The sequence below is a fragment of the Balaenoptera acutorostrata genome, chromosome 11 (assembly GCF_949987535.1).
Source record: "Balaenoptera acutorostrata chromosome 11, mBalAcu1.1, whole genome shotgun sequence".
NCBI classification, from domain to species: domain Eukaryota; kingdom Metazoa; phylum Chordata; class Mammalia; order Artiodactyla; family Balaenopteridae; genus Balaenoptera; species Balaenoptera acutorostrata.
In genome coordinates, this window is record NC_080074.1 from 47,091,634 (window position 1) to 47,114,704 (window position 23,071).

Sequence of the window (23,071 nt, forward strand, 5' to 3'; positions counted from 1 at the left end):
CCACCTGATGGCTCAGCAAAAATGGAAAATTTCACCTCAATAACCAGAACCAGCTGTCACCCAGATCATCATTTATCCACGTAAGGACGCACATGGCCTTGGAGGGGCGGGGGGTGGGAAGTGGGGTGCTTCTTTCTGGTGTGATCCAGCTCCAGTGCAGGAGACACTGAGGGCTGGGCATTCTGTGCACTGCAGGCTTTTTCAGCAAAAGCAACATTTTTGATTAATCAGATGGGGCCCAATTATTAAAAGACATGCCAGAAACAAGTCATGAAATACTCACAGCTTTCTTAGAGATGGCAAAGTGGAAAATGCATTGGGGTGAATAATGGCAATTTTGTTCCAAGCTAAATTCCTATTAAAAAAAAAAAAAAAGGCAAGTGAGAGGATTATATAAAAGAAGACTTCGTGAAGTTTTACCATATATATTCATTCTTCTAACAAAATGTAATTTCCATTCAGGACAGGAGCAATTAACTCATCAAATCATCTTTCAGATGCAGATATTAATAGTATAAAATGATGAAAGAGAGAATTTTAAAGCAACCTTGTTTAAATCAATCCAGGAAAATCCTTCAGGTGGATATTTTAGATTTTACTCTCTTCTTGCTAAAAAGTTGACTTTAACATGGTTGTAAAATTTTATTAGGGCATTTCTAAGATGAGTGGGGGTCAGGGAGTTGGAAGAGACAGGAACTTCTGAGGCTCTTCCTCTGACAGGCAAGTAAATTTTAAGTTATAAAATGCCCCCGGATATGTAATGAAACTCAACAAAAATTTGTGTACATTGTCCATGTATGTCAGGCCTTAAGAGAAACACAGAGATACTGTCAAAAAAATTCCCAGTAAAGAGAATGGACATTTAATTCTTAACTGGAAAATGAAGAAGAGAGGGGCTAGCATATGTTGCAAATAAAATCTTTGATAACAATATCTACAATTTATTGAGAAATAAAATTCACTCACCCCTTCCCTCCACAGACATATATGTAATGAAATGTAGATAATTTTACAGGAATAAGAACTTCCACATTTTAAAAAAAGAGCAATGAACTTAAAATTTGTATTTTTAAAATACATAACTCATAAGGGAACTAAACTGTAGACATTTGAGGAAACTGAAAGTGATCCCCGTCAACTTTTCTCTAGCACAGGTAAGTAATTTATTCATGGTGTTGGGCCCCCTGAGTTACCTAGGATAAATGGTATTCACAGAACATTTACATTCTCATTTGAAAGGCCCTGAACTGGGGGAAACTGGAAGGCTTTTTAGTTTGCTCCTTTCATCGATCGCAGAACAAAAGAAAATTCCAGCTAACAAGGGGAAGGAATGGCATGGAAGGAGTGGGAAAGCCACAAATGGGAATTGAGTAGGAGACTGTCTTCTGTTGAGCTGCTCATCAAATACGTGTCCAGTGAGGGTTGCAAGCCCTGCCATCTGCACTAGATGCTGGGGATAAGAAGATGAAAAAATTCTCGTCATTTTCAGGTAGGGCGTGGTGTACCTGTTGGCGGTGCTGAGTGTTGAGTCCTGTAGCAGAGAATGTGCAAAGCACATCAGAGTGGAGAGGGCTCAGAGACAGGAGATCTTGTTCTTATGGGATGGACAGGGGCAAGTTAAGAGTGGGGAGGAATCCAGTGGGCGACAGGACCAGGAGAAACAATGGTCCATGTGTCAAGGGACTGGGAACTGGTGGGTGAGAGATGAAGGTGTTCCAGGGGGTTGGAATCAGATTCTGAAGCATGGTGTTTGGAAGTTTGGTTTTGGTATTGAAGACAATAGGGGAATAACAGAAGATTTTTGAAGCAGGGAAGTAACATGATTCAATTTCTACTTAAGAAAGATTCTCTTTGGAGAATGAGATGAATGGGTAAAGACTGATGGTGGAAAGTCCGGTAAAGAGGGTGATGACAGTGATCTAGGAGAGTGATTCCATGGGTCTTTGGTGAAGAATATTTCAGTTCTACTCTCAGCAAATTTCAATTGTACAACACAGTGTTATCAAATATATCAACCTTTGATATATTTGAAAAAGAACTAACTTTTGGAAACAGCCAGAACTCCAACCTGGTGAATAAGGCAGGTAATAAAAGTAGGTAATGTACAATATCTTTGTTTCACATTTATTTTAAAAAGCTAAGGAACTTCACAAGCCGATTTTAGACCAAACGTAAGGAAAGGGCAACACAATTAAATTCAGAGCAAGATGGTTTTCACAGTGAATTTTTGGGAGAAAGTGATTCTCCAAGGTGAATTTAAAATGTTTTGAGGAATAGTATTATTTTATGAAGGTATAGTCTCTTAAATGTTGAGAAAAACTTTAGGAAAGAAAGGGTTTTTAACAACATCCTGCAGTTTAAACATTACCTATTGTCATCGTTCACCAAAATTACACTGAAATCCAGTTTCGGGATGGAAAAAAATCTGTCATGCACAAAAAATCTGTTACCGGTTTTTTTAAACTTATGGTTAATATATGGTATTTTCAGGTAGTGTGTGGTCTACCTGATGGCAGTGCTGAGTGTTGAGTCCTGTAGCAGAGAATGTGCAAAGCACATCAGAGTGGAGCAGTATTTATGGTATTTTCAATATATATTAATATATATAATAATCTATTATAGTATATATTAATATATTATACATTTATATATAATATATTAATATATATAATATATTTCAAATATATGGTATTTGCAATCATAAAATTGAATTTAATATTTCCAAATCTTAGTCGTCTGAACAACAGAAGCATTTTCCGGGACAGTTGTGCTTAAACCTTAGTGTACTTGTTAAAATACCGACTCTCAGGCCCTACTCCAGAGGGTCTAACTCATGAGGCATGTGAGACCTGGACTCTGCATTTTTTACAGTCACCTCCAGGTGATTCTTAAGCACTTAGAGAGACTCACATTGAAAAACTGTTTAACCAGGAAAGAAAACCAGGCAGGAAGAACTGTGTGGTCGCCCCAGTTTTGCAGGCAGAACAATCTCTGCCGATTCCCGGCTAGGAACAGAAACACATTTTGTAGGCTGTTCAATAGCTTGGCCTCCTTCCTCTTTATCAGAGTTTCATGTCTGCTGACTGGCAGAGAGCAGATGGCAAGTTTACTGCTTTTGAACCTGTTCCTGGAAATGATCATGAGCAAACTATTTGCCTTCTCCTAGCAGATAAGTGCACAAAGGCCCAACAATACAAGTATACGGTGAAAAGAAAATATTAGGGGAAGACCCGAAAGAGATAAAAAGTGCTCGATGTTGGGGAAGCTGCTGAGAGACAGTACTCACAGAGAGCGGAGGCTAAACAGCTGCTGGAAGGTGTTGGCTCGAATCTCACACATTTCATTATGTCGCAGGTCTCTGAAATGACAGGTTCCAAAGATTCATTTCGGAGCCACCGGTTTCAAAGATTAGTCTTCAGAGAACTTTTACAGAGGGGTTACCTGCCCTCAGTCACAGGAACACATGAACTACGGCTACCCAGTGACACTGAGAAAAATTTCTCTTTGTTTAAAAAAGAACACTTGCAATTTATCCACATAAACAAGTATTGCCTCTCTTTCAAAGCAGCTATTCCCTTTGGGTGAATCTGAAGCTATATTCCAAATGCCAACATCATACACCTTGAGGATGCCTCTCTCTGCCTTCTGAGCCTTTCTTATATTCCTGGAGGGTCTTCAGGAGTGTCAAGTCTTTACCTTTCAAAGTGGATTTTTTCCTCCTCCCTTCCTTGCCCAAAGGCATTCGGAGAAAAATTAAGCAGAAAAGGATAGATGGTTAATATTGTTTTGACCAAAACCAAAGCATGACTATAAAGCAACAAGGCTGATGTTTTATGGAGAAGGCAATTTTAAGAGAGGAATTCTAAAATGTTTCATACATAAGTAGCATCAATGGCACCTGAAATATGACTAATATGGACCTCTTCTGAAGGTTACTATTGTGGTTTAGAACAGAATTTTTTTTTTTTTTTTTGGCAGCACGCACGGCTTGCCGGATCTTAGTTCCCAGACGAGGGATCAAACCTGGGCCCCCGCAGTCAAAGTGCCAAGTCCTAACCACTGGACCACCAGGGAATTCCCGTGAAGGTTACTATTGTGAAGCAAACATACCAACAAACTCAAGTACCCCCATATTAAAACATAATGCCATGCAAATGAGCTTCACTTGTGTTCAGGAAAAAAACAAAACAAAACAAAAATAATGCCACTCATTGGATGTGTAAGTTAAAAAGCATTCCAAAGCTCAAATAAACCCAGTTCATTACTATACCAGGTTAGGGAAAAAAACCCAAAACATAATAAATGCTTTACTTATAGTATAATGCATGGTAAAATAATATCGTCTATGTCTCCCAACTTTACAGACATCCTATACAGTCACAGCTCCTGTGTGTAAGAAGGGAAAGCATCACATGTCTCCCCAGTGAACCACAGGGTAAGCAAACCAATGACCCCTGGAAATGTGAGTTTTGGCTCTTGGTTTTCGCTAGGTGACTTAGAGACTCTTACAGACATACATTTTCTGAAGCTTTTGGCAGACTGAAAAACTGGGTAAATCTTCTAGCAGGTTATAAGATAGATCTCTGAAAAACAGAAGGTACAAAAGGGAAAATCTGTTACATATTAATTGTAAGGAAACATGCTTTGCTCTCTTTTCCCCTCCACGGTGATCTAGCTCCCAAAGGCAGACTATGAACTTTTCCCCAGCCCTGATGTGCAGCAGGTAGTCATAGGCATTATTAGATTAAGCAGTAGATTCAGATGTCAACTGAAATGTAACTGTTATACTTCTTTAATTGATTTAAATAATTTACTTAATGAATTTATTTATGTTTTGTTAGTGATGATCTACAATGTTCTAGCTATTATCTTACAGAAATGAGCACAAATTAAATTAAGTAATTGTGCCTCTGTTTCTAAGAGCTGCTATATCTCTGCAGCTAAGAGAATCACTGTTGGTTCTTTTCTAATCAACGGAAAAAGAATCCCAACAACAATTCAAAACATAGCACTAACTTTGAAATCAATCATTACAAGGGGGGAAAAAAGAATCTAAGAAAGTCTTCAGCCAAAACTCAACAAATTACGGAATAACAAAAACATCTGGACATATTTATAGTATAATATAACTAATCTAAAACAAGCCATGGTAATTTGCAGAAAGCTTAAAAAAGAAAGCTGGTAGATAAAGTAACAGATATATATAAAATTTTGCCTCATGTTTTAAAAGTTATCAGCTAATCAACTAACTCACTTTCATGCCTGATTCTAATTCTTAAAACCAGATCACCACTATGCAACTGAAAAATTCATATTGTTTTCTGAGAGGATTTTAAATTACTTTATTTTTGAAATTGATCACTTTATCTTACATTTATTGAATAAATAGAGCTTAAGTAGAAATACAGTTCAATTTACTACACATGAATAATTCAGATAAAGCTGTGTGCAAACACAAATTTGTAGTTTACACTAGAGATTTGAAAGACCAAACCAAACCAAACCAAAACAAAACAAAAATGCCCCACACCTATGCACAAATACAGCTGATTAACAATATGGTGTGTATTTTTGGAAAGTAGTGAATGTGATCAAATGGACACACATATTATCAAAGCTGATAACTTGGTTCACTCATTTCCACAGACAGCAAGGGGAACAATCCTTCCTGTGTAGTTCTTAGTAGAGGGTACATGAAACCTTCTTCTACATAAAGACACAGTGTCACCACCTTCCTACCTATTACCTAATGATTTTCATGGCTAACATTGATCAAGCACTTCTTATATATAGACACTATGTTTACAGCTTGACCTGAATTATTTCATTTAATCCTTGTGGTCACCTTATGAAGGAGACATTTGTGTTGATTCCCATACAAAGCAAAGACTAAGATCACCAGCTAGTAAGTGGGGAAAGCCACACACAGTCAAGTCATTCCCATGGAGAAGAAGCAACTTGGAGGCAAAATCACTCATGTACAGTGACATCGCCTCATGTAACAGCTACTCAGTGGATGACGCAGCCAAAGGAAGAGAGCACTCAGACCTGTACTTCCAGAACATAAAGCAGAGTGGAGTAAAGGTCACGACCCGGGGTTCTACTCTCAACTTTAATTCTACTTCGTTGATATGCTGGACGAAGCATTGATGTCTTTTTCAATTCTCTTCTTAAATGAGAAGATACTTGCTTTGCTGATCTTGCAGGGTTGTTGTGAAGAACAAATCAACACTACAGGTTGACGTGCTTTGAAAACGGCCGGATACTGCCATTAATGTAGTTGCCATCTTTCAGACCTTTCTAGGTTTCTACTCCAGGAAAGAATAATGGTGTAAAGGAAGTGGGAAAGACAATGATAAGAGCTAACATGGTCCAAGAGTTTACAGTGCTCCAGGTGCTGGTATAAGTGTTTGATGTGTAGTAACTTACTGAATCCTCATGACGATCCCCTGAAGGAACTGGCTACATCTCTTATTTTATAGGTTGGGAAATGGAGACCCGGAAGGGATAAATAACTCGCTCAAGATACTGTGATAGCATAGAGGCCAGATTTGAACCAGAAAAATAGACCCCAGAGCTTTTGCTCTTAATCAGTTTGCCAGTCAGCTTCCGTGTATGCAGCTTTAGACCCGGGTGGTTTACCATTCGCTGTGTGACATACTGGAGACAGATGCGATTTAAATACTGGCTCCCTACTTATTAGTTACAGTATGTGAAATCCTGGTCATGGTACTGGGCCAGCTTCCTGAAGAAATGAGGATGGTTATACTTATTCTGGGTGTGGTGGGCAGAGTTCAAAGATGGCTCCTGCGATTTCCACCACCTGGTGTCCATGCTTGTTCTCCCACTTATTCAATCAAACCATCTGCATTTGAATTCGAACTCTGCTACTTTCTTGCAGTGTGATTTTTGACAGATGTACTTTACTTCCCTAATTCTCTTTCCTCACCTGTATCTATACCTTCTAGGGAGATATGAGGTGAAGAAGAGGAGACTTGCTCTTGATCCCCTTCCTTTATACAGGAATGACTGACTTTAAGGCTGTTATGGGGTTTATTGCAACTCCTATCACTGAGCAACTGTGGCCTGAAAGTGACGTAGTGGGCTGGGGATAGGGGAAGGCAGAATCACTGAAGAACGTTTCCATTCTTCCACTTAACATTTGTAGAGCTGCTTGTAGTTCTGCTACGCCGGAAAGCTTGTGGTGGAATCACAGGTGTTCGACTGCCGCAGAAGTCTGCCACGTGAGAACAGAGCCATGCGAGAGACTAAGGGTGCTTTCGCTACATCCCAGCAGTGCTTGAGAAGATGATCACAGGGCGTTGAGGGGGGAGGCTGAACATGGATGGTCAGAACAAGGCTCTTCCAATTCCTACAAACTACTTTTTGTAAAATGTGAGAAGGGCAGAGGAAAAAAGCCCCAAGTCAACAGAAATAACATATGCAAGCTGTTTAGCCATTAGACGAAACATTAGAACATGGCACCCGAAACTATACCGGAAGAATGTTTGGTTGCCTTTATCAAGGTTTGTGTGGGTCTGATAATTTTATTTTGGCATCCATATTGGGTTTTTGATCCATGATTTTCTTTTTTTTTCTTGCTCTGCAGAGGATTTGGGGCTGAGGGCAATGAAGTTATTTTGGCTTGTTCATATCCATTTTCTGAAGGGAAATGTGTGCTAGTTGAAACTCTAATGGGAGACGGTTTGAGACTTGGAAACAAGGGGTACGTTCGTTGCCATTTATTACCAGGGTCACATCCAAGAGCCACTTCCCTGGCCCCAAGCAGGCAAAGGAGGCCTGACCTCCTGAAAACCTGCAAGGAAAGAACTTTCTCCTCTTTTAAAGGATTATTGAAATAATGTATGTCATTTCACCCCCGTATACACAACATTATTGCTTTACTGACACGCACAGCGCTTGGAGATTCGGTAACTGATCGCAGACAGTTTGAGGAAGAGATGAGATCTGTGCTCCAGTTAAAGTCCTGTTGAAACACAAACCAGATATCATTCTTGTATTTAAGCATCACACAGTGACATATTTTGATTCACTGATGTTAAGACTGGTCAGGCTTGAAGGGTAGTGCAAGTTCTGGGCAAAGTCAGGAGCCTACTCAAGTACTTACAGACTCTCCAGGCTCGCGGTACCAGTTAAATCAGGAAATTCAGTTATTTGTGAGGCGCCATTCAAAGTCCTAGAAGGAGGAGTACATGAGTATTACTGGGAGAAGATTCTAGGAAGGGGTCATTTTTATGGCCATTTCAAAGCACTTGAAATGTTCATTTGGTCTTCACAGCAACCTTGCAAAGGGAAAATGATCTGTAAGAGAAATAAACACTTACAGTGTTCTTAGTTCAGGTAAATGTTGAAAAGCAGATCTCCCAACAACCTGGATAGGGTTGTCATAGAAATGTCTGAAAAAATCCAAAGACCAACGTCTTAGTATAAAACTTGAATGACAAATGAATACCTGTTCAGAATTTCAACAAATGCCTTCAATGTACTTATGTAATTTTGATTACTTGGTTTCAGGTAAACCTCAAAAGTATTTTCATTCATATTATGAGACTTTTGGTGAGAAATCCATACTACATAAAATTGAAAATTTCTGACAGCAAGGCAGATATGAATGTCAGTTCCTATGGAGAAAAGCAAGTGAACTGACTATAGTTATACTTAAAGCTCTTCCTCTGCCTCCAGTATCTGTGGACTATCCATTGAGTGGCAAAAGATAGTTCAAGGTGCTGGCAGTTATATCACTAGGTAAAGAAAGATGAAGTTCTATATAGTTACATGAGGGTCATATCCTCGGTCAAATCTTATGACACACACACAAGGATCCTTCAAATTATTTGAGAGGAAATTTGCTACTCTGGGTTTTTGTAACATTAGATTTTAAAAAATCAATGATTGCTCTAAAAGGTAAGACATTATTAGAACTTCAAAAATATTTTGTTTTACAGATGTTTTCAATGTAATGGTATTTGAACTGCCTGGTCAATGGAGTCCCACAAACAGTTCTTAGCTGAGACATCCTTCCAGTTCAATTAAATTCAACAAATATTTATTGGTGTCTCTTATGCTCAAAGCATGAGGGTAGGTACTGCTTGCATTTAAAGACTGATTTATTAAGGAGGCTGTCATTGGCTATCTACTATGTGCCTGGCATTATGCTAGATGCTGGGGATGTGAATAAGAATGATAAGGTGTCCCTGCCCTAAAGAAGTTTGGAATCAGTTGGGATAAAACAAATAAATAAGGGGATATGACTCTCTGGTTGACAAAGCATTTTCACATCTAGAGCTCAATTAATCCACCTGCCAACTTTATAAGATCCATGGCATAGACACTTAGGTACTATTTCCCTCATTTTTGGAGGAAGAAGCTGAGGCTCAGATACTTTGGTAAGTTCATTATCTCCCAGAGCTTCAACTTTCTAATCTGTTAAACTAATGTAATAATACTTAGTAGTAGGGTTTGTGTACACATTAAAAGAGCTAATGCACATGTAACATCTGGCACAGGACCTGGGATATAGCTGTCACTCAACATGCCCAAATCCCCTTCCGCACTTCTACCCTCTGACTTCTTCTTTTCCCTTCGATTAGACAACTGGTAAGAGAAAGGGCTAGAGCTGGACTATAGGTCTTTTTTGTTTGTCTTGTCTTGTACATCTTTTTATTATAAATCTTTTTCTAGAATATTTTTATTGAAATATAGTTGATTTACAATGTCGTGTTAGTTTCAGGTGTACAGCAAAGTGGTTCAGGCATATATATATACACATATATTCTCTTTTTACATTCTCTTCCATTATAGGAGGACTATACATCTTACGATTTAAAAATGGAGTTGTCCTCAGAATATTACATTATCCCTTATCTACACTATATGCTTGTTTGTATGTAATTATGTTCATATACCTGCATGCATGTAAGTACAATGGGTAGCTATGAATACACATGCTTATGTACATAAGGCATAAGTATCACAAACACAAAGGCAGAGCTATAGGGTTCTCAGGAGGGAGTTCTCTCATGAGGTCAAGAAAAACTTCATGAAAATGCCATTTGAAATAGACGCTGGAAAACAGAATTTCGACAAGCATAGTGAGGGGATGGAATCATAGGAGCAAAGGAAATAAAGGAAGGGATTTGCTCTATGAATGTAGCTCAGTTGGTCTGGGTTATGGCGTAGGGTAATTGAGGAATGGGTCTGGAGGATTGGCTTGGGCCATGTGGAGAGCTGAGACTGTCAGGGAAAGGAGTTGGCGTTTAATGTACACAGACAAGCCTGACTGTATGTCTCACAGCACGAGAATGACAACATGGACGCTGTGCTTCCAGGGCGAGCACTCTGCTAGTGGCAGAGGCAGGCGGGTGAGCCTTAGACTGGTAGAAATCTAGAGGCAACGGCTAGCAGAGGGGGCTGGTGGCAGAGGGGATGGAAAGAAGTTATGGATAGGATGGGGACTACAGAGGTAGAAATGAGGCCTGGGTAGCCAATGGACAAGGAAAGCAAAGAAATCTGAGTCAGGGGGAGTATGGGCCGGGGTGGTAGTGACAGAGATAGACATGGAGGCAGAAGCAAGGAGAGAAGAGCTTCCGGGAGAAAACAGTCAAGGCCAGCAAAGAGTGGAGAGAAGTGCTAATAAATATTGGGGGCTGTTAGTCCTCTTCAAGGGGTATTAACATATCAAAAGGGTGATTAAGGAAACCAGTTCTGTGGCTTCAGGGGAAAAAGGGGCAAAGAAAGGCAATGCAATCTGCCAACTTCTCAGTATGTAAATACTCTCTAATGAGAACTAATGTTTACTGGCAACAAACTTTAACCCCCTTAGTTTGCCAACATACTGTCAGAACGTTTCAGAAATGATGAATGGTATTTTTTTTTCTCAGTTGTCAGGGCTAATTGGGATTCCAGCCCATTTGTGACAAATGCTACACGGCTCCAGAAAGCCTCTCAATCAAGTTGGCACAGGATGCCGAAAATCTGCCAAGAAGTGCCCTAGAGTCCTTTTCAGAAGTCGTCCTTACTCTCCTCCTCCATATTTCAGACCCCTCACCCATGACCTTAGGCCAATACTATGTCCCAAACCTGCCAGTTGTCTTTTAATTAAGAGCCAGCCTATTACTTACAAATTTTCACCTTCCTATACGTACCTACACAGGATCAATTTTCTGTTTGTGCTAAATATGAAACATAGAATTAATCCTACTTTGAAGTTGTAACTCTATCTTATGCCATTATGGCATATAAATCCTCATACACACCTTTCTAGCACATATGCACCTTTCTAGAATTACATCCTAGTTTGTATAAATGCAACTCAGTGTTTGGACTCGAAAATGAATGGGTATAGAGACTTAGCATAAAAGAGTAGTCTCTTCATCTTCCCCTCCTTGCAGTAAAGGACCTCTATCATATATAATAATGTATGTATGTATGTATTTATATTTCAGCTTTATTGAGGTATAACTGACATATAAAATCGTACATTTAAAGCTTACAGTGTGGTGATTTGATATACGTATACATTGTGAATGGATTCCCCCAACCTAGATAATTAACTATTTATCACATATTTATCTTTTTGGGGGTGAGAACATTTAACATAATAATTTATGTTTCTAGTATACTTGGGTTCAAGTTCTGAATGACTAGGTGACCTCGACATTGATGCTCTAAAAATCAGTTTTATTCCTTAGAAAACAGAGATAAGCAAAAAAGCATTTCATAAGATTATTGTGAAGTGAGACAAGGCATTTGAAGATACCAAGCATAAGGCAATGCACATTGTAGGTCCTAAGAAAAAGAATCTCTAATATTGCTTCAGCATTTGGCTAAAACTTAGCAAAACATCTCCATATACACTACAGTGACCGAGACAAAACTTGGGCAAATATAGAACATTTATTGTATTATGTTTAAAAGTGCAATGCATGCTCTATTGCAGGATAGAAAAATTGAAAAGAACTATGGCTACTTACATTGTAATAAGAGAAGGGTTGCCTACAAAGGCTTTCTCAGGTATCGACTTGATATTGTTGCTATGAAATCCTCTAGAAAGAGAGGAAAAGATAATTTATAGAAAATAACCTGTGGGGTAAAATCGTTTAATAGTCCCCTCACCAAACCCGTGGCAATAATCAGCAATTTTAGTAACTAGAGGATAAGGTTAAATTCCTCTATGCATTTTGAAATGTTTGTGCCCTCACTTACTCTCTAGGAGAAAAAGATATCACAAGCTGTCATCTTGAAAGAGGAATAAAGAATCTGAAAATAATAACTGTGCTTTATGGAAACTTACAACCTAATGCTATAAAAAGAAAATCCATCTGTTAATATCCAATAGAGCATCATGGTATAACAACTTGAGACCGAGGAAACCCTCTTTGGAGAGAGGATTATGATCACTCCTCCTCACCCCATTTGAAGCCAGGAGAAGAGAAAATTGACTTAAGCTGCAGTCAAATAGAGATTTAAGTAATCTCCTTATGAGGACAAAATTTCCTGAGCTGAAGAAAGGTGCCCCAGCCCAGTGAGTCTGTAATAACAAATTGATTCTCATCTGTTGGTGCTAATGTTGTCTGACTGGCAGAGGGGCAGAGTCAATGGTCTTTGGTCTATGTGGGTCTGTGGCTGAATGAGGTGAACGGCAGTCTTGGGGCTGCCTGACCTGGACAATGATGACTTCCCAGCTAAGCCCCGTGTGGGGTTTCCTGAGGCAGAACCACATAGAAGCTTTTTCTTATAAACAAGCCCTGCTGTCTACCTCCTTTAGCTGTGTGTCTTATTTCTCTTTGCCAAGAGAATAGGCTCTGTGTTTATTTTCCTTTCCAAGTGTTAGAACATTACATAGGTTATTCATATTTTTAGGTACAAAGAAAAGTAATTAAATTATAATATATAAAAGACAATATATGCAACCTAATAGCTGAAAGTTCGCTTTACTGTAGTAAAATAGTGGGTTTCTTTAAAAATTAAATAAGATTTATGAAACATTAAAAAATATGAAATAATGTATATGAAGGCATCTAGCACTATACTAGGCACATATATTGTGTTCATCCAGTCCTATGCAACCTAGGAAAGTTTGTCTTTCGAAATGCTCAGCAAATAACTGAATTCCGATAGAGTTCTCTACAAACTTATAACGTATATAAATGTTGGGAAAATGTGGCTTAGGAAAAGAGTATGGCTTAAAGAAATATGTATCCTTTTTTTCTAATATATATATATTAGAGAAATCCATTATAAATTAAGAAAAGATTATCTGCCGTTTGTTGGTGATAGAAGCAAATTAAAATATATTTTGGATGTAGTTAATCATTATTTACATGATCTTTTAAATTTTTCTGGTAAGTCGTATTAGGTGCAATAGTCAAACATATTCTAATATAAATTCACAAAGAATAGTTCTCCCACTAAATTTGTCCTACTTACAGTTCTTTAAGGTTGGACAGTGTCCTGATTGCAGTGGGGAATTCATCAAGATTATTATAATTTAAATCTCTGAAAATAAGTAAATAATATGTTCAGTTTTTCACTTAAAATTCATATATATTACATTTACAAGGAACGTTAACATGCTTTTCCCATGGACCAGTATCATTGATAAGAATTCTCATTCCTTTTCTTCATGAAGAGAGATTTTGTGGGTTGGCTGACCACCATCATTCCACAAGTATCTGCATTAAAATGGTCATTAGACCGGTCATGAGAAATTTCAAAGAGTCACGGCTCAATGGCACTGGGCATTAAAAGAAGGGAGGGGACATACAGCAGTGTGAATGTCCAAGCGGGAGGGACACTTGGCCAGGTGTTGGCGGCTGGCCGCTGTAGCTCTTCACCCGAACCCGGCTCACCAAGCTGCCAGCTAGTCTGTGCCCTCCTCGGGGCTCCTGAACCACACCCACTTTCCGGTCCCCTCCTCCATTCTCTGACTTTGTCCCACTGCTTTTCAGAGTCTCTCCTGAGAGGACATCTAGGAGAGTGGCTTTGTTCCTGACTCCGGTATAGTTCCTGTCTTTCTCCCAGCCTGAGGTCCAGGATGATAGCCTGCTTTTGGAGGGGCTTATGTGGTACAGGGCACTCTCAGGAAGGACCTCAGGTCTAGAATTTCCACACGGTCACAAATAAAGATTCAGATCCGAAGGGTGACGTTTTCCTTGGTCTGTGAGGCAAAGCTCTCTATCATCCTTCCAGCACAGAGATGGAATGGCCGAACAATCTCAAATCATTCGTTTCTCTATCTGTTATGACACAAATGGCTTTTCAGTTCCATTACTCACAAGCGCTTTATAGACTTAACTCCACCATTTATCTACATCTCCATATGAAAAAGTAATTGCCTCCTTGTCTCTGGGAACGGCAGATTTCCCAGATGACGCAGAAAAACCTTTTGGTCAGGCAATCAGATGTGGTTAGATCTTCCTCTGTGGGGAAGAATTGCTATTTAATTTTAAGACAGAGATAATTTGACCAAGTTAAACATGAATCAAGATTCCTACTTGTCTGGCACAAACCATCCTTAAGCTATACAGCAGGCAGGAAACTTGTGTCTTTTGTGGACATAAATTTTCTTCCTGTTTGTAAATCTCTCCAGATGCTCTGTTTTGATTAAACGAGGATTGGGTCCTTATAAATTACTTAGATTTCTAGTGAGGGAAAGGAAGAGGTTGGGGAAAACCAATCTACTGAGTCTCTGTAGGCCTGGGCAAGGCGAGGGAAGAGGGGACATTGACACTCACATGAATTTGCCCTGAATGCATGTATTGCATGAATTTGCAATCCTGGGTCCTTACCTCAAGCGCTGGGGTAGGGGGGGTGGGGAAGACTCTTTATGGAAATACCTATCAAAGCCCATCTTGTTCTTTTGTTCCCATTGTGTTGAAAAGGACTGAAAGGTGCTATCCATTGCTAATATTCCCCAGCCCAGCCTTGGTGTAAATAAGGGAGAAGTCCTAATTTTTCCAAGCCGCTGATGGGAACAGCTTGCCTGTGCCTTTAAGTTGACTTCAAAGTCCTGCCTGGACAAGTTCACCTTTGGCATCTCCTTATGAGGCTGATTCCTCCTTTCTAAGAGGAAGCACAGAGTGACTTAAGTAACCCTGGAAGGACAGCTGTTAGGTCCCGCGGGAAATGAGTGGACCCACATCTGGTTAGAAGCTAAACTGACCAGGTACAAAGTGCTAAGCTCTGTATGCAAATGAACAAGGGCTCCAAAGCCATAGGAGGTGTGGTCTTTGGTCATGTCCTTCTGCAGTCCTGGTCAGAGCCAGGGTTGTAGATTCAGCGGTGCTGTGTGGCTTAGTACACGTGAGTGTTAAAAACATGGAGGTGAGGAGGGCGCAGCTGGAACCACTTCCTCTCCCAGCACACACAGTGTCCCCACTGCCTGTCACGGCACCCTCGTTAGGCCTCTTACTCAACAGGGTGATGAAGAGCGGCCCCTCCCCTAGGAAGCAGCTCAGCCCTGGGGAGGCCCGTAAGAACTGTTCTCGCCGTGGCTCTGGGTGGTCAGCTGGCTGGACTCTATGTATTTGTATTACAGATAGCAACTCAGAGCTGAGGTTTTGACCCACTCTTTGGAAGTAGGGTATATGGTAAGCATGGATTTTGGAGTCAAACTAGAGAAGGAAGCAAATCCCAGTTATGCTGTTGACTGGCTATGTCGTGTTGATAAAGTAACTTAACCTTACTGGAGCCTAGAATGGTATGGTAGCACCTGCTCTCATGGGATGCTTGTAGGAGTGACTGAAACAACATATGCTGAGCGCTCAGTACAGTATTGGTTAGAGATACACTCAATAAATGTACTACTGTTACTACTTTTTAGACTTTTGAGTTGCTTCAGCAGGAACCTTCACCATTCGCTAATGAGAAGCCTGTTCCCTTTGGATTGGACAGAGTTTGGCGTGTGCTACTCTGCATCCTCTCATTCGGGGGGTTGGACCAGACTCAATGAATAGTGAGCCCGAGTGACAATACGGAACTGATCCTTGACAGAGTACACATTCCTAAGCAAACAGTCACTGCTCAGTAGAGGACATCTCATTTAGCTTATAATGATTCTAACTAATGTATCACTCTTGATAGATTAAAATAAAATCTCAGTTTTATTGTTCAGCTCTGTAGGGTGTGTGCGTGTGGGTAAGACGAAGCCACTGTAAATATCTGTTTAAAGCTCAGGCAATTAACCAAACCAAATAGCAAGTCTGACTTTAAGGCTATTTTGATTCCTTCAGAATAGTCATGAAAACACTGAAAAAAGGGAAACAAATAAAAGGTCAACTCACAAAGTCTCCAGGCTGTGGAGCCCATCAAAGCATTTCTTTCCCAGGGAGTGGATTCTATTGTTATGGAGATGCCTGCAGGAGAACATTACTGACAGTCATGAAGGCACACTGCACATGGAAACTTAGGCACAACATTTTGATTGCTGAAATCCAAAGAAACTTATGCTAAATAATGCACTGATTATATATAAGAAATGCTTTGTTTAACGTTTTTGTTTGTTTTAAAGGCTATCTGCCCCATTCACTCTTACCACAGATGATCCCATACCCCAGAATTTAATAGGCAGTCACAGTTTTACCTTTTGGGTTTGAGATAGCATGGAGTGTATAATAATCACGGAGTGAGCAACGAGACTGATAAAAGTAAATTCAGGTTGTTCAGTATGGCTTTGGGATGTAGGATACTAAATAGAGATTCTGACCAACACTGACAAATGGAGGATGGAAGGAAGGTCCTAGGTGTACTAAGCACATTTTCCATTAAAGCTGATGGCTTATCATGGCTACATTCCCAGGGTGGGGCTACAGGTTAAAAGGAAACAACAATCTCAGCCACAGACAATGGGGATCAGATTTTTTGGCTGCCCAAGGAGAGTAGTTATCTTGACATAGTATAAATGGCTCTAATTATCATCTTTGGCTCAGTGGTTAAGTCGGTTAGGTCAGGGCCAGTGAGAACAGCTGTGTGCATAACTGAAAACCGGACCAAGTCCCAAAGGGGTTTTTGGAAAATGGGCTTAAGGACAGGGGGAAAAAGAATAGCTGGATCTCTGTAAATCCATTCCCTCTAGTGGAGGGAAAAATTAAAGCACCTACCCAGCTTCTGGTGGGATAGAAGCATCACCTTTGTATGTGAAATTCAGTATAGAAATTTGTTACTATCACCCAACATGTCCTATCCTTTCAGACTAAGGTTTTCATTCTAATAAATATATGTTGGTTTCATGTGAGATCTTTGTGACATTTATTGAGGATCTTTTACATGCAGCACATGAGGAAAGAGGGTTGAGGGGAGCCTAAAAAGATGGATGAGATGCTGGCCAGCCCTCAAAGGAGTATATACTGCAGTGCAAGAGACTGACGTGTCATCAGGAAAAGTGGAATGATTGAAGACAGCGATGGGCTGGTGGGGGGCATGGAGCAAAGCCAGAAATAGTGCAGAAGACGCCTTCCACAAAGTCACCATGCGAACTGCTCTTAGAGGCTGTCAAGCAGCTACTGTTGTCCTATATCAGGATTGATTGACTATTATGTTATACACGTGGGGCATCCTTCTACACTCTTGAACTGATTATTTTTCAAACTATTACTTGAGAATCTTTCTGATTTACTTGAAATAGTGAAATCTGGACCTCAAAGGAAAAAAGCCATACAAATGCATAGCTGGCTGTCAAGGGTTCATTCCTTGCTTCTGTTCCCTTGGAAGGGGTTCAAGAAGTTCTTATTAAATAACAAGAAGGGCATATTTCAATTTGACCTGCATTATAAATTATTATCAGAAATAAGGGATTTTTTTATTAACTTCGGTCACAGGACTAACCATACAGTGTGGTGATTACCTGTACAATACACAATGGCTTCCCTAAGACAGAGGTCATATTTTGTTATCTTTGAATGCCTAGCAGTGCTTGGCCCTTGGCAGGTGCTCGATAAATGCTGTTTAGTTCTTTTACACCATTAGAACATTTATGAGTCATTTTGGGGGGTTTTCCCTCCCTTAAAATGTCCCTATTCAAAGTCTGAAGGGCTATCTGTTTAAGGTCAAGGTCTTACAGTGAATTACAAGGTGTTACAGTGAATTTAGAAACTGTTAAAAGAGAGAGGAAAAAAAATCAATAAAACTTACAGAACCACCAAGCTGGAGAGGTTTCTAAAGGCGTAGTCTGGTATGTGGTGTATTTTGTTCAGGGCCAAGGTCATGGCCTGCAGTGCTGATAAACTCCTCAAAGCCTGGACAGGGATTTCTGTCAGAGCGTTGTCATCCAGCCACAGGTGCCTCAGAGAATACAGGCCACTGAAACAGCTGGGGGGCACGGAGCTGATGTGGTTGGCATCCAGACGCCTGGGGAAGAGAGCAAGCAAGAACAGAAGAAGAGAGCGAAGCCCAGGCACAAGATGCGCTTTGCAGGAAAACCTCAATATGCTGATTAATAGGAGTGAGACAGGGCTCGGGGCCCTCAGGACCCCCTGACATCTGCAGCATTCTGCTCTCCCGGTAGCCTCTTCTCACTCATGAGTAGAACCACTGCTGTAAAATTCCACGGTGCCGTGATTCTCTTCCAGCCTTGTGGATAACATGCTTTCCAGCAAGGAAGTGGCCTCCCCTGGGGTATAACGTTTCAGCGTGATCTTTTAGCTTCCCTTTCTGACACCAGGAGAAAGACACCTTCTCTCCTCCTTCCCACCCCAAGACAAACAAATGCTGTTACTTTCCTGGACTCTTTCGAACATACAAAATATACTTATTGACTAGCTCTGGGAAAAGATTATTTCAGTATTTGAAAGGGACGAAGTAATTTTTACAAGGCTGTCAGAGGCATGCCTCAGGGAGAAGGGAGGTGCCCCCCACCCTTTTTCTTACTATTGTGCTGAAAAGCCTAAACCTGCAGGCTTTCTTGCTCATCCGAACCAAAGGCATTGAGCAGATGTTTGTTTTTCTTGACATTTTAAATGAATAATAACATTAACAGCTTTCCCAGTTTTTGCTTGCTTTTTCTACACATCATTTTTTTTAAAAATGGGGAAATACATCTAAAAATAGGTCTAGTTAATAAGCTGTTGCAGCTTCAGAGCCAGCAGAGGGAGTGCAATACATTTATTTCACCCTAATCCAACATAAACAATGCCTGTAATGACAATGCCTTAACTTTTCGTATTGAAGGGACCAGACAGACACAAATTGAAATTTCCTGTAAGGTGCATGAACAACAGAACCATCGACATTCAGCTATGCATCCAACAGCCCTCATTCATTTTTTCCAGTCTGTTCTCAAGGCTCACACATTTGTTTGCATTTTCAAAGCTAGGATTAAAGAAAGAGAAGAGCTGCATTTTAAGCAGCACATGTATTAGGAAGGATTAGAAAATCACGAGTGGATTTTGAAAAATGTTTTAGGAAGCACTTAAGACTAAACAGATGCAGGAAACACACCAGGATCACAAAATAATCCCCTGCAGACCAAATTTAAACAGTTTAGAAATAGAGGGAGTTCTCTGTGGTAGGGAGCTAATCTCAATGGAAAGCGGCTTCCTCACTTTTGGTTACACGGGTCACTCCACTCATGCTCTGGCTCCTGCTTCTCCTGACTGAATGGGGAGGGATGCCCTCAAGGCCCTGGGCCAAGTTTTGATACTGAGATAAGGTCACTTGGAACAAACAAGTCCGGTGTCACAGCCCACTCACAATTAAATTTCCAGTAGAACAACTATCATTGCAGGCAGCAGAAACGCAGCTTCCAAATATCTCAAGGTTCTGTCTACAAATGGAACTGCAAAGGTTTAGACGAACTCAACACCGTCTCTTCCCCTTATTCCAGCAACAACATGCTCGGCCCATGTTCAAATAAGGTATAATGTCATCGGGCCATGAGGTGGTGCTTGTTTTTGTTTGACTAAGAGTAAAGCACATATGTAAACTCTCCTTAATGACTGCACTGATTAAAGCATGAAGATTTTATTTAAATAATATGAATTTCTGAGTTTTAGTTGACGTACTGATGATTGCTAGTTGCTTATGCACTGAAACTACAAGTGCTTCTAAGTCCTGAAAAGGACTGACATTCAGGTTCAGTGTAGCCATCAGGTTACATGTACAGAAAAGGCTTTCTCTGCATTGAGTCGCAGGCTTGTCTTTTTCGCTATTTAAGTTACTACCAAAGTTTCTGCTGGATCTTGAAGTGACCCTGGTATCAGTTTCCAATGTTAAAAAGTCCATTTCTCTGGATAGATGTCTTTTATGAATCATCTCCCACCTCCAGTAAAAAGGATGCAATCTGGCTTCTACGCCGTGATCTTAGAGCAATTTGCTATCTAAAATGAGTAGGACAGGGCAATTCTTCACAGTCCTAATACTCCAAATACTAATACACCCTGACCCAGTACTCAGGTATCCTGAGTGCAGCATTAAACATTTCTCTTTCTCAACAGTTTCTTCATCCAAGAAGCTCCCCACAAATGATATTCCTTCTCAATGCGGTGTTTTGAAATCCGTGTCCACCTGGCTGCAGTGGTCCAAACCTATTTCAGAAAGTGGTATATTGTTCACGCTCAGAGGTATTATCTGAGTCAATCTTAACAGAAGATCCCAAGGCAAACCAGAGTATAGAATTCATCATCCAGCCACTCATACAGGTGGTTCTTACAGAGCAAGGTTAAGACTGTGGACAAAGCAGCTGGCAGGGCACGAGTTGTGCCTATTCAGTGAGTAAACAGAAAGCTCATGTTATGTCAACCTGGTCTGGTGGGGCAGCTGGGCGTTTTCTATTCATATGCTTGAAAATGCAGTCATTAAGCACTGGAGTGTAAGTAAAACGTGAGAACACAGTACATGAAAACCCACGTAGAAATGTGGTTCTATAATATTATCAGGAGCAACAAGTATAACTACATTATATGGCTCCACTTTTTAAGGGTTTTTTGGTTTTCATTTCTATTTCCTGCAAGTCACAAAGATGTGTGTGTGTGTGTGTGTGTGTGTGTGTGTGTGTGTGTGCGCAGTCAGCTCAGAATCTGTGAATCAGTGCAGAGGTTTGGGATGAGAAATTTTGGGTCCAAGTCAGATAGCAGCTGTATGACCATGGCCAAGTCAACAGACTTCAGCTTTCACATCTGTAAATTGGGGGTAACTCTATCTTACTAAAGAAAATAATACAACAAGACTTCGTAAACTATAAAGCACCTTAATGATTTTTAAATTATTACTGCTTGAAGTGGGTTAACAGTTTGCATTTTTGTCTTTTGACCATAGAAACCAGTCAGAAAAAAAGAAGTCAATTAAAATTTTCCCTTAGTCAAAAGTTGGTTAAAATGAGTGCCAGCTTGTCAGTGAATTTCAGTTCTGAGACATGCAGACTACTTCTTTCATCCCTCATAACAGAAATGATGAAGAGGTGTCTGCGATTAGACACCCTTACTTTTCAGCCTTCAGTATTATCATTACACGTACGTGTGTGTATGTGTGTGTGTGTATATCTATATCTATACCTATCTATCTATCTGTCTATCTATATCTCAGTATCACAAAGGGCAAATAGTTGTGTTCCTGATACATTACTGAAGAGTACATCTTCACTCTGAAGGCAAAGAAGAAGTGGTGACATGTGATAGATGGCATATTCTCAGAGAAAGTTCCTAGCAGTGATCTTGGCATTTAAGTAGCCATCAATAATGGGGCAGAGGTAGCATAAAGCCTGAGGTGCAGTTAGGTGTAGCAAAATGAAACACTTTAACAAAGGGAGTGGCCTCACCTTCTTCTGGACAAACAAACCTCTAATTATGATCTTGAAATGCAATCTGAAAAGTAATCACTATATGGGACACGGCACCCATTTTATGCTCTGTATGTTACTTATAACTTACAGAAAATGATAGATAAAATAAAATGTTACCCTACTTCCCATGTCACATGCAACCACCTACATAATGAGCATATGGTAAACTGGAAAGTGCACTGAGTTAGGAGAATTAAGACACAAATTTAAGTCAAGACTCTGTCACTTATTAAATTCTGAGATTAGGGGCATTCTGATTAATTTCTCTGAGGGTCAATTTTCATATCTGTAAAGCAGAATCACAACATGTCACACAATTGCTATGGGAACTAAATGAGAAAAATATATGCAGAAGGGTTTTGTAAACAGTAAAGCACTCTACAAATGATAGGCTTATTACTGGAGAAAAATCTTCACATTTAGGAAGTAGTATCATTCCCCCTGCTCTGAAGTTTCTTTTGTTTGCTCTGAAGCATCTTAATCCTTTGTAATTTCAAATCTCTCTATCGGAGATAGCCATTTTTTTTTTTTTTTTTTTTTTTTTTGGTCATATGGACTGGCAGATTTTCTACTCACTGTACATCCTTAATTTTCTACTCACTGTACATCCTTAATACATATGTCCGGGGCTTCCCTGGTGGCGCAGTGGTTGGGAATCTGCCTGCCAATGCAGGGGACACGGGTTCGAGCCCTGGTCCGGGAAGATCCCACATGCCGCAGAGCAACTAGGCCCGTGAGCCACAACTACTGAGCCTGCGCGTCTGGAGCCTGTGCTCCGCAACAAGAGAGGCCGCGATAGTGAGAGGCCCGCGCACCGCGGTGAATAGGGGCCCCCGCTTGCCACAACTAGAGAAAGCCCTCGCACAGAAACGAAGACCCAACACAGCCCAAAAAAAAAAAAAACAACGTATGTCCAGCACTGCATGTTTTGATTGGTGTTATAGGAAGGCTTCCTTCACAGAGAAAAGGAGATGCACACATCTTTTGTGTTTCTCCAGCAAAGGTCCAAAAAGTCCCCAAAGGCAATAATGGCTGAGGAAAAATATGATATCATCTAGTGCAAGAACAGAATTTTTATTAACTATGAGCCTCTGCAGTGTCCCTTAGAGGACCACAAGTGATGAGAAATGGATTCGTCATGCCTTTTGGGCATACGTTGAAACTCCTTTTCTGGAGGGAAGCCTGGAGGTCGGAGGGCTCTACCATTGCCAAAAGGGATTCTGCTGCACAACCTGCTGGGCCAAGGGGGCTGTTTCTCAGGGACTCGGGGTTGTCTCT

The 23,071-nt window shown here is 40.3% G+C and overlaps 1 protein-coding gene across 3 annotated transcripts in view; it reads right to left on the reverse strand.

Moving 5' to 3' along the window:
• LGR5 (leucine rich repeat containing G protein-coupled receptor 5) overlaps positions 1 to 23,071 on the reverse strand; it is a 123,354-nt gene that overhangs the window by 7,445 nt on the left and 92,838 nt on the right. For 2 of the 3 annotated variants that reach the window (XM_007195017.2, XM_007195016.3), the window contains 10 exons: positions 18,151 to 18,366; positions 16,305 to 16,376; positions 13,450 to 13,518; positions 11,994 to 12,065; positions 8,346 to 8,417; positions 8,129 to 8,197; positions 7,916 to 7,987; positions 4,518 to 4,583; positions 3,287 to 3,358; positions 284 to 355 (listed from right to left, as the gene is read on the reverse strand). In XM_007195017.2, coding sequence (XP_007195079.2) covers positions 284 to 355; positions 3,287 to 3,358; positions 4,518 to 4,583; positions 7,916 to 7,987; positions 8,129 to 8,197; positions 8,346 to 8,417; positions 11,994 to 12,065; positions 13,450 to 13,518; positions 16,305 to 16,376; positions 18,151 to 18,366 — 852 coding nt within the window. The remainder of the gene's footprint in view (positions 1 to 283; positions 356 to 3,286; positions 3,359 to 4,517; positions 4,584 to 7,915; positions 7,988 to 8,128; positions 8,198 to 8,345; positions 8,418 to 11,993; positions 12,066 to 13,449; positions 13,519 to 16,304; positions 16,377 to 18,150; positions 18,367 to 23,071) is intronic. The other variant, XM_007195018.2, reaches the window with a different exon arrangement.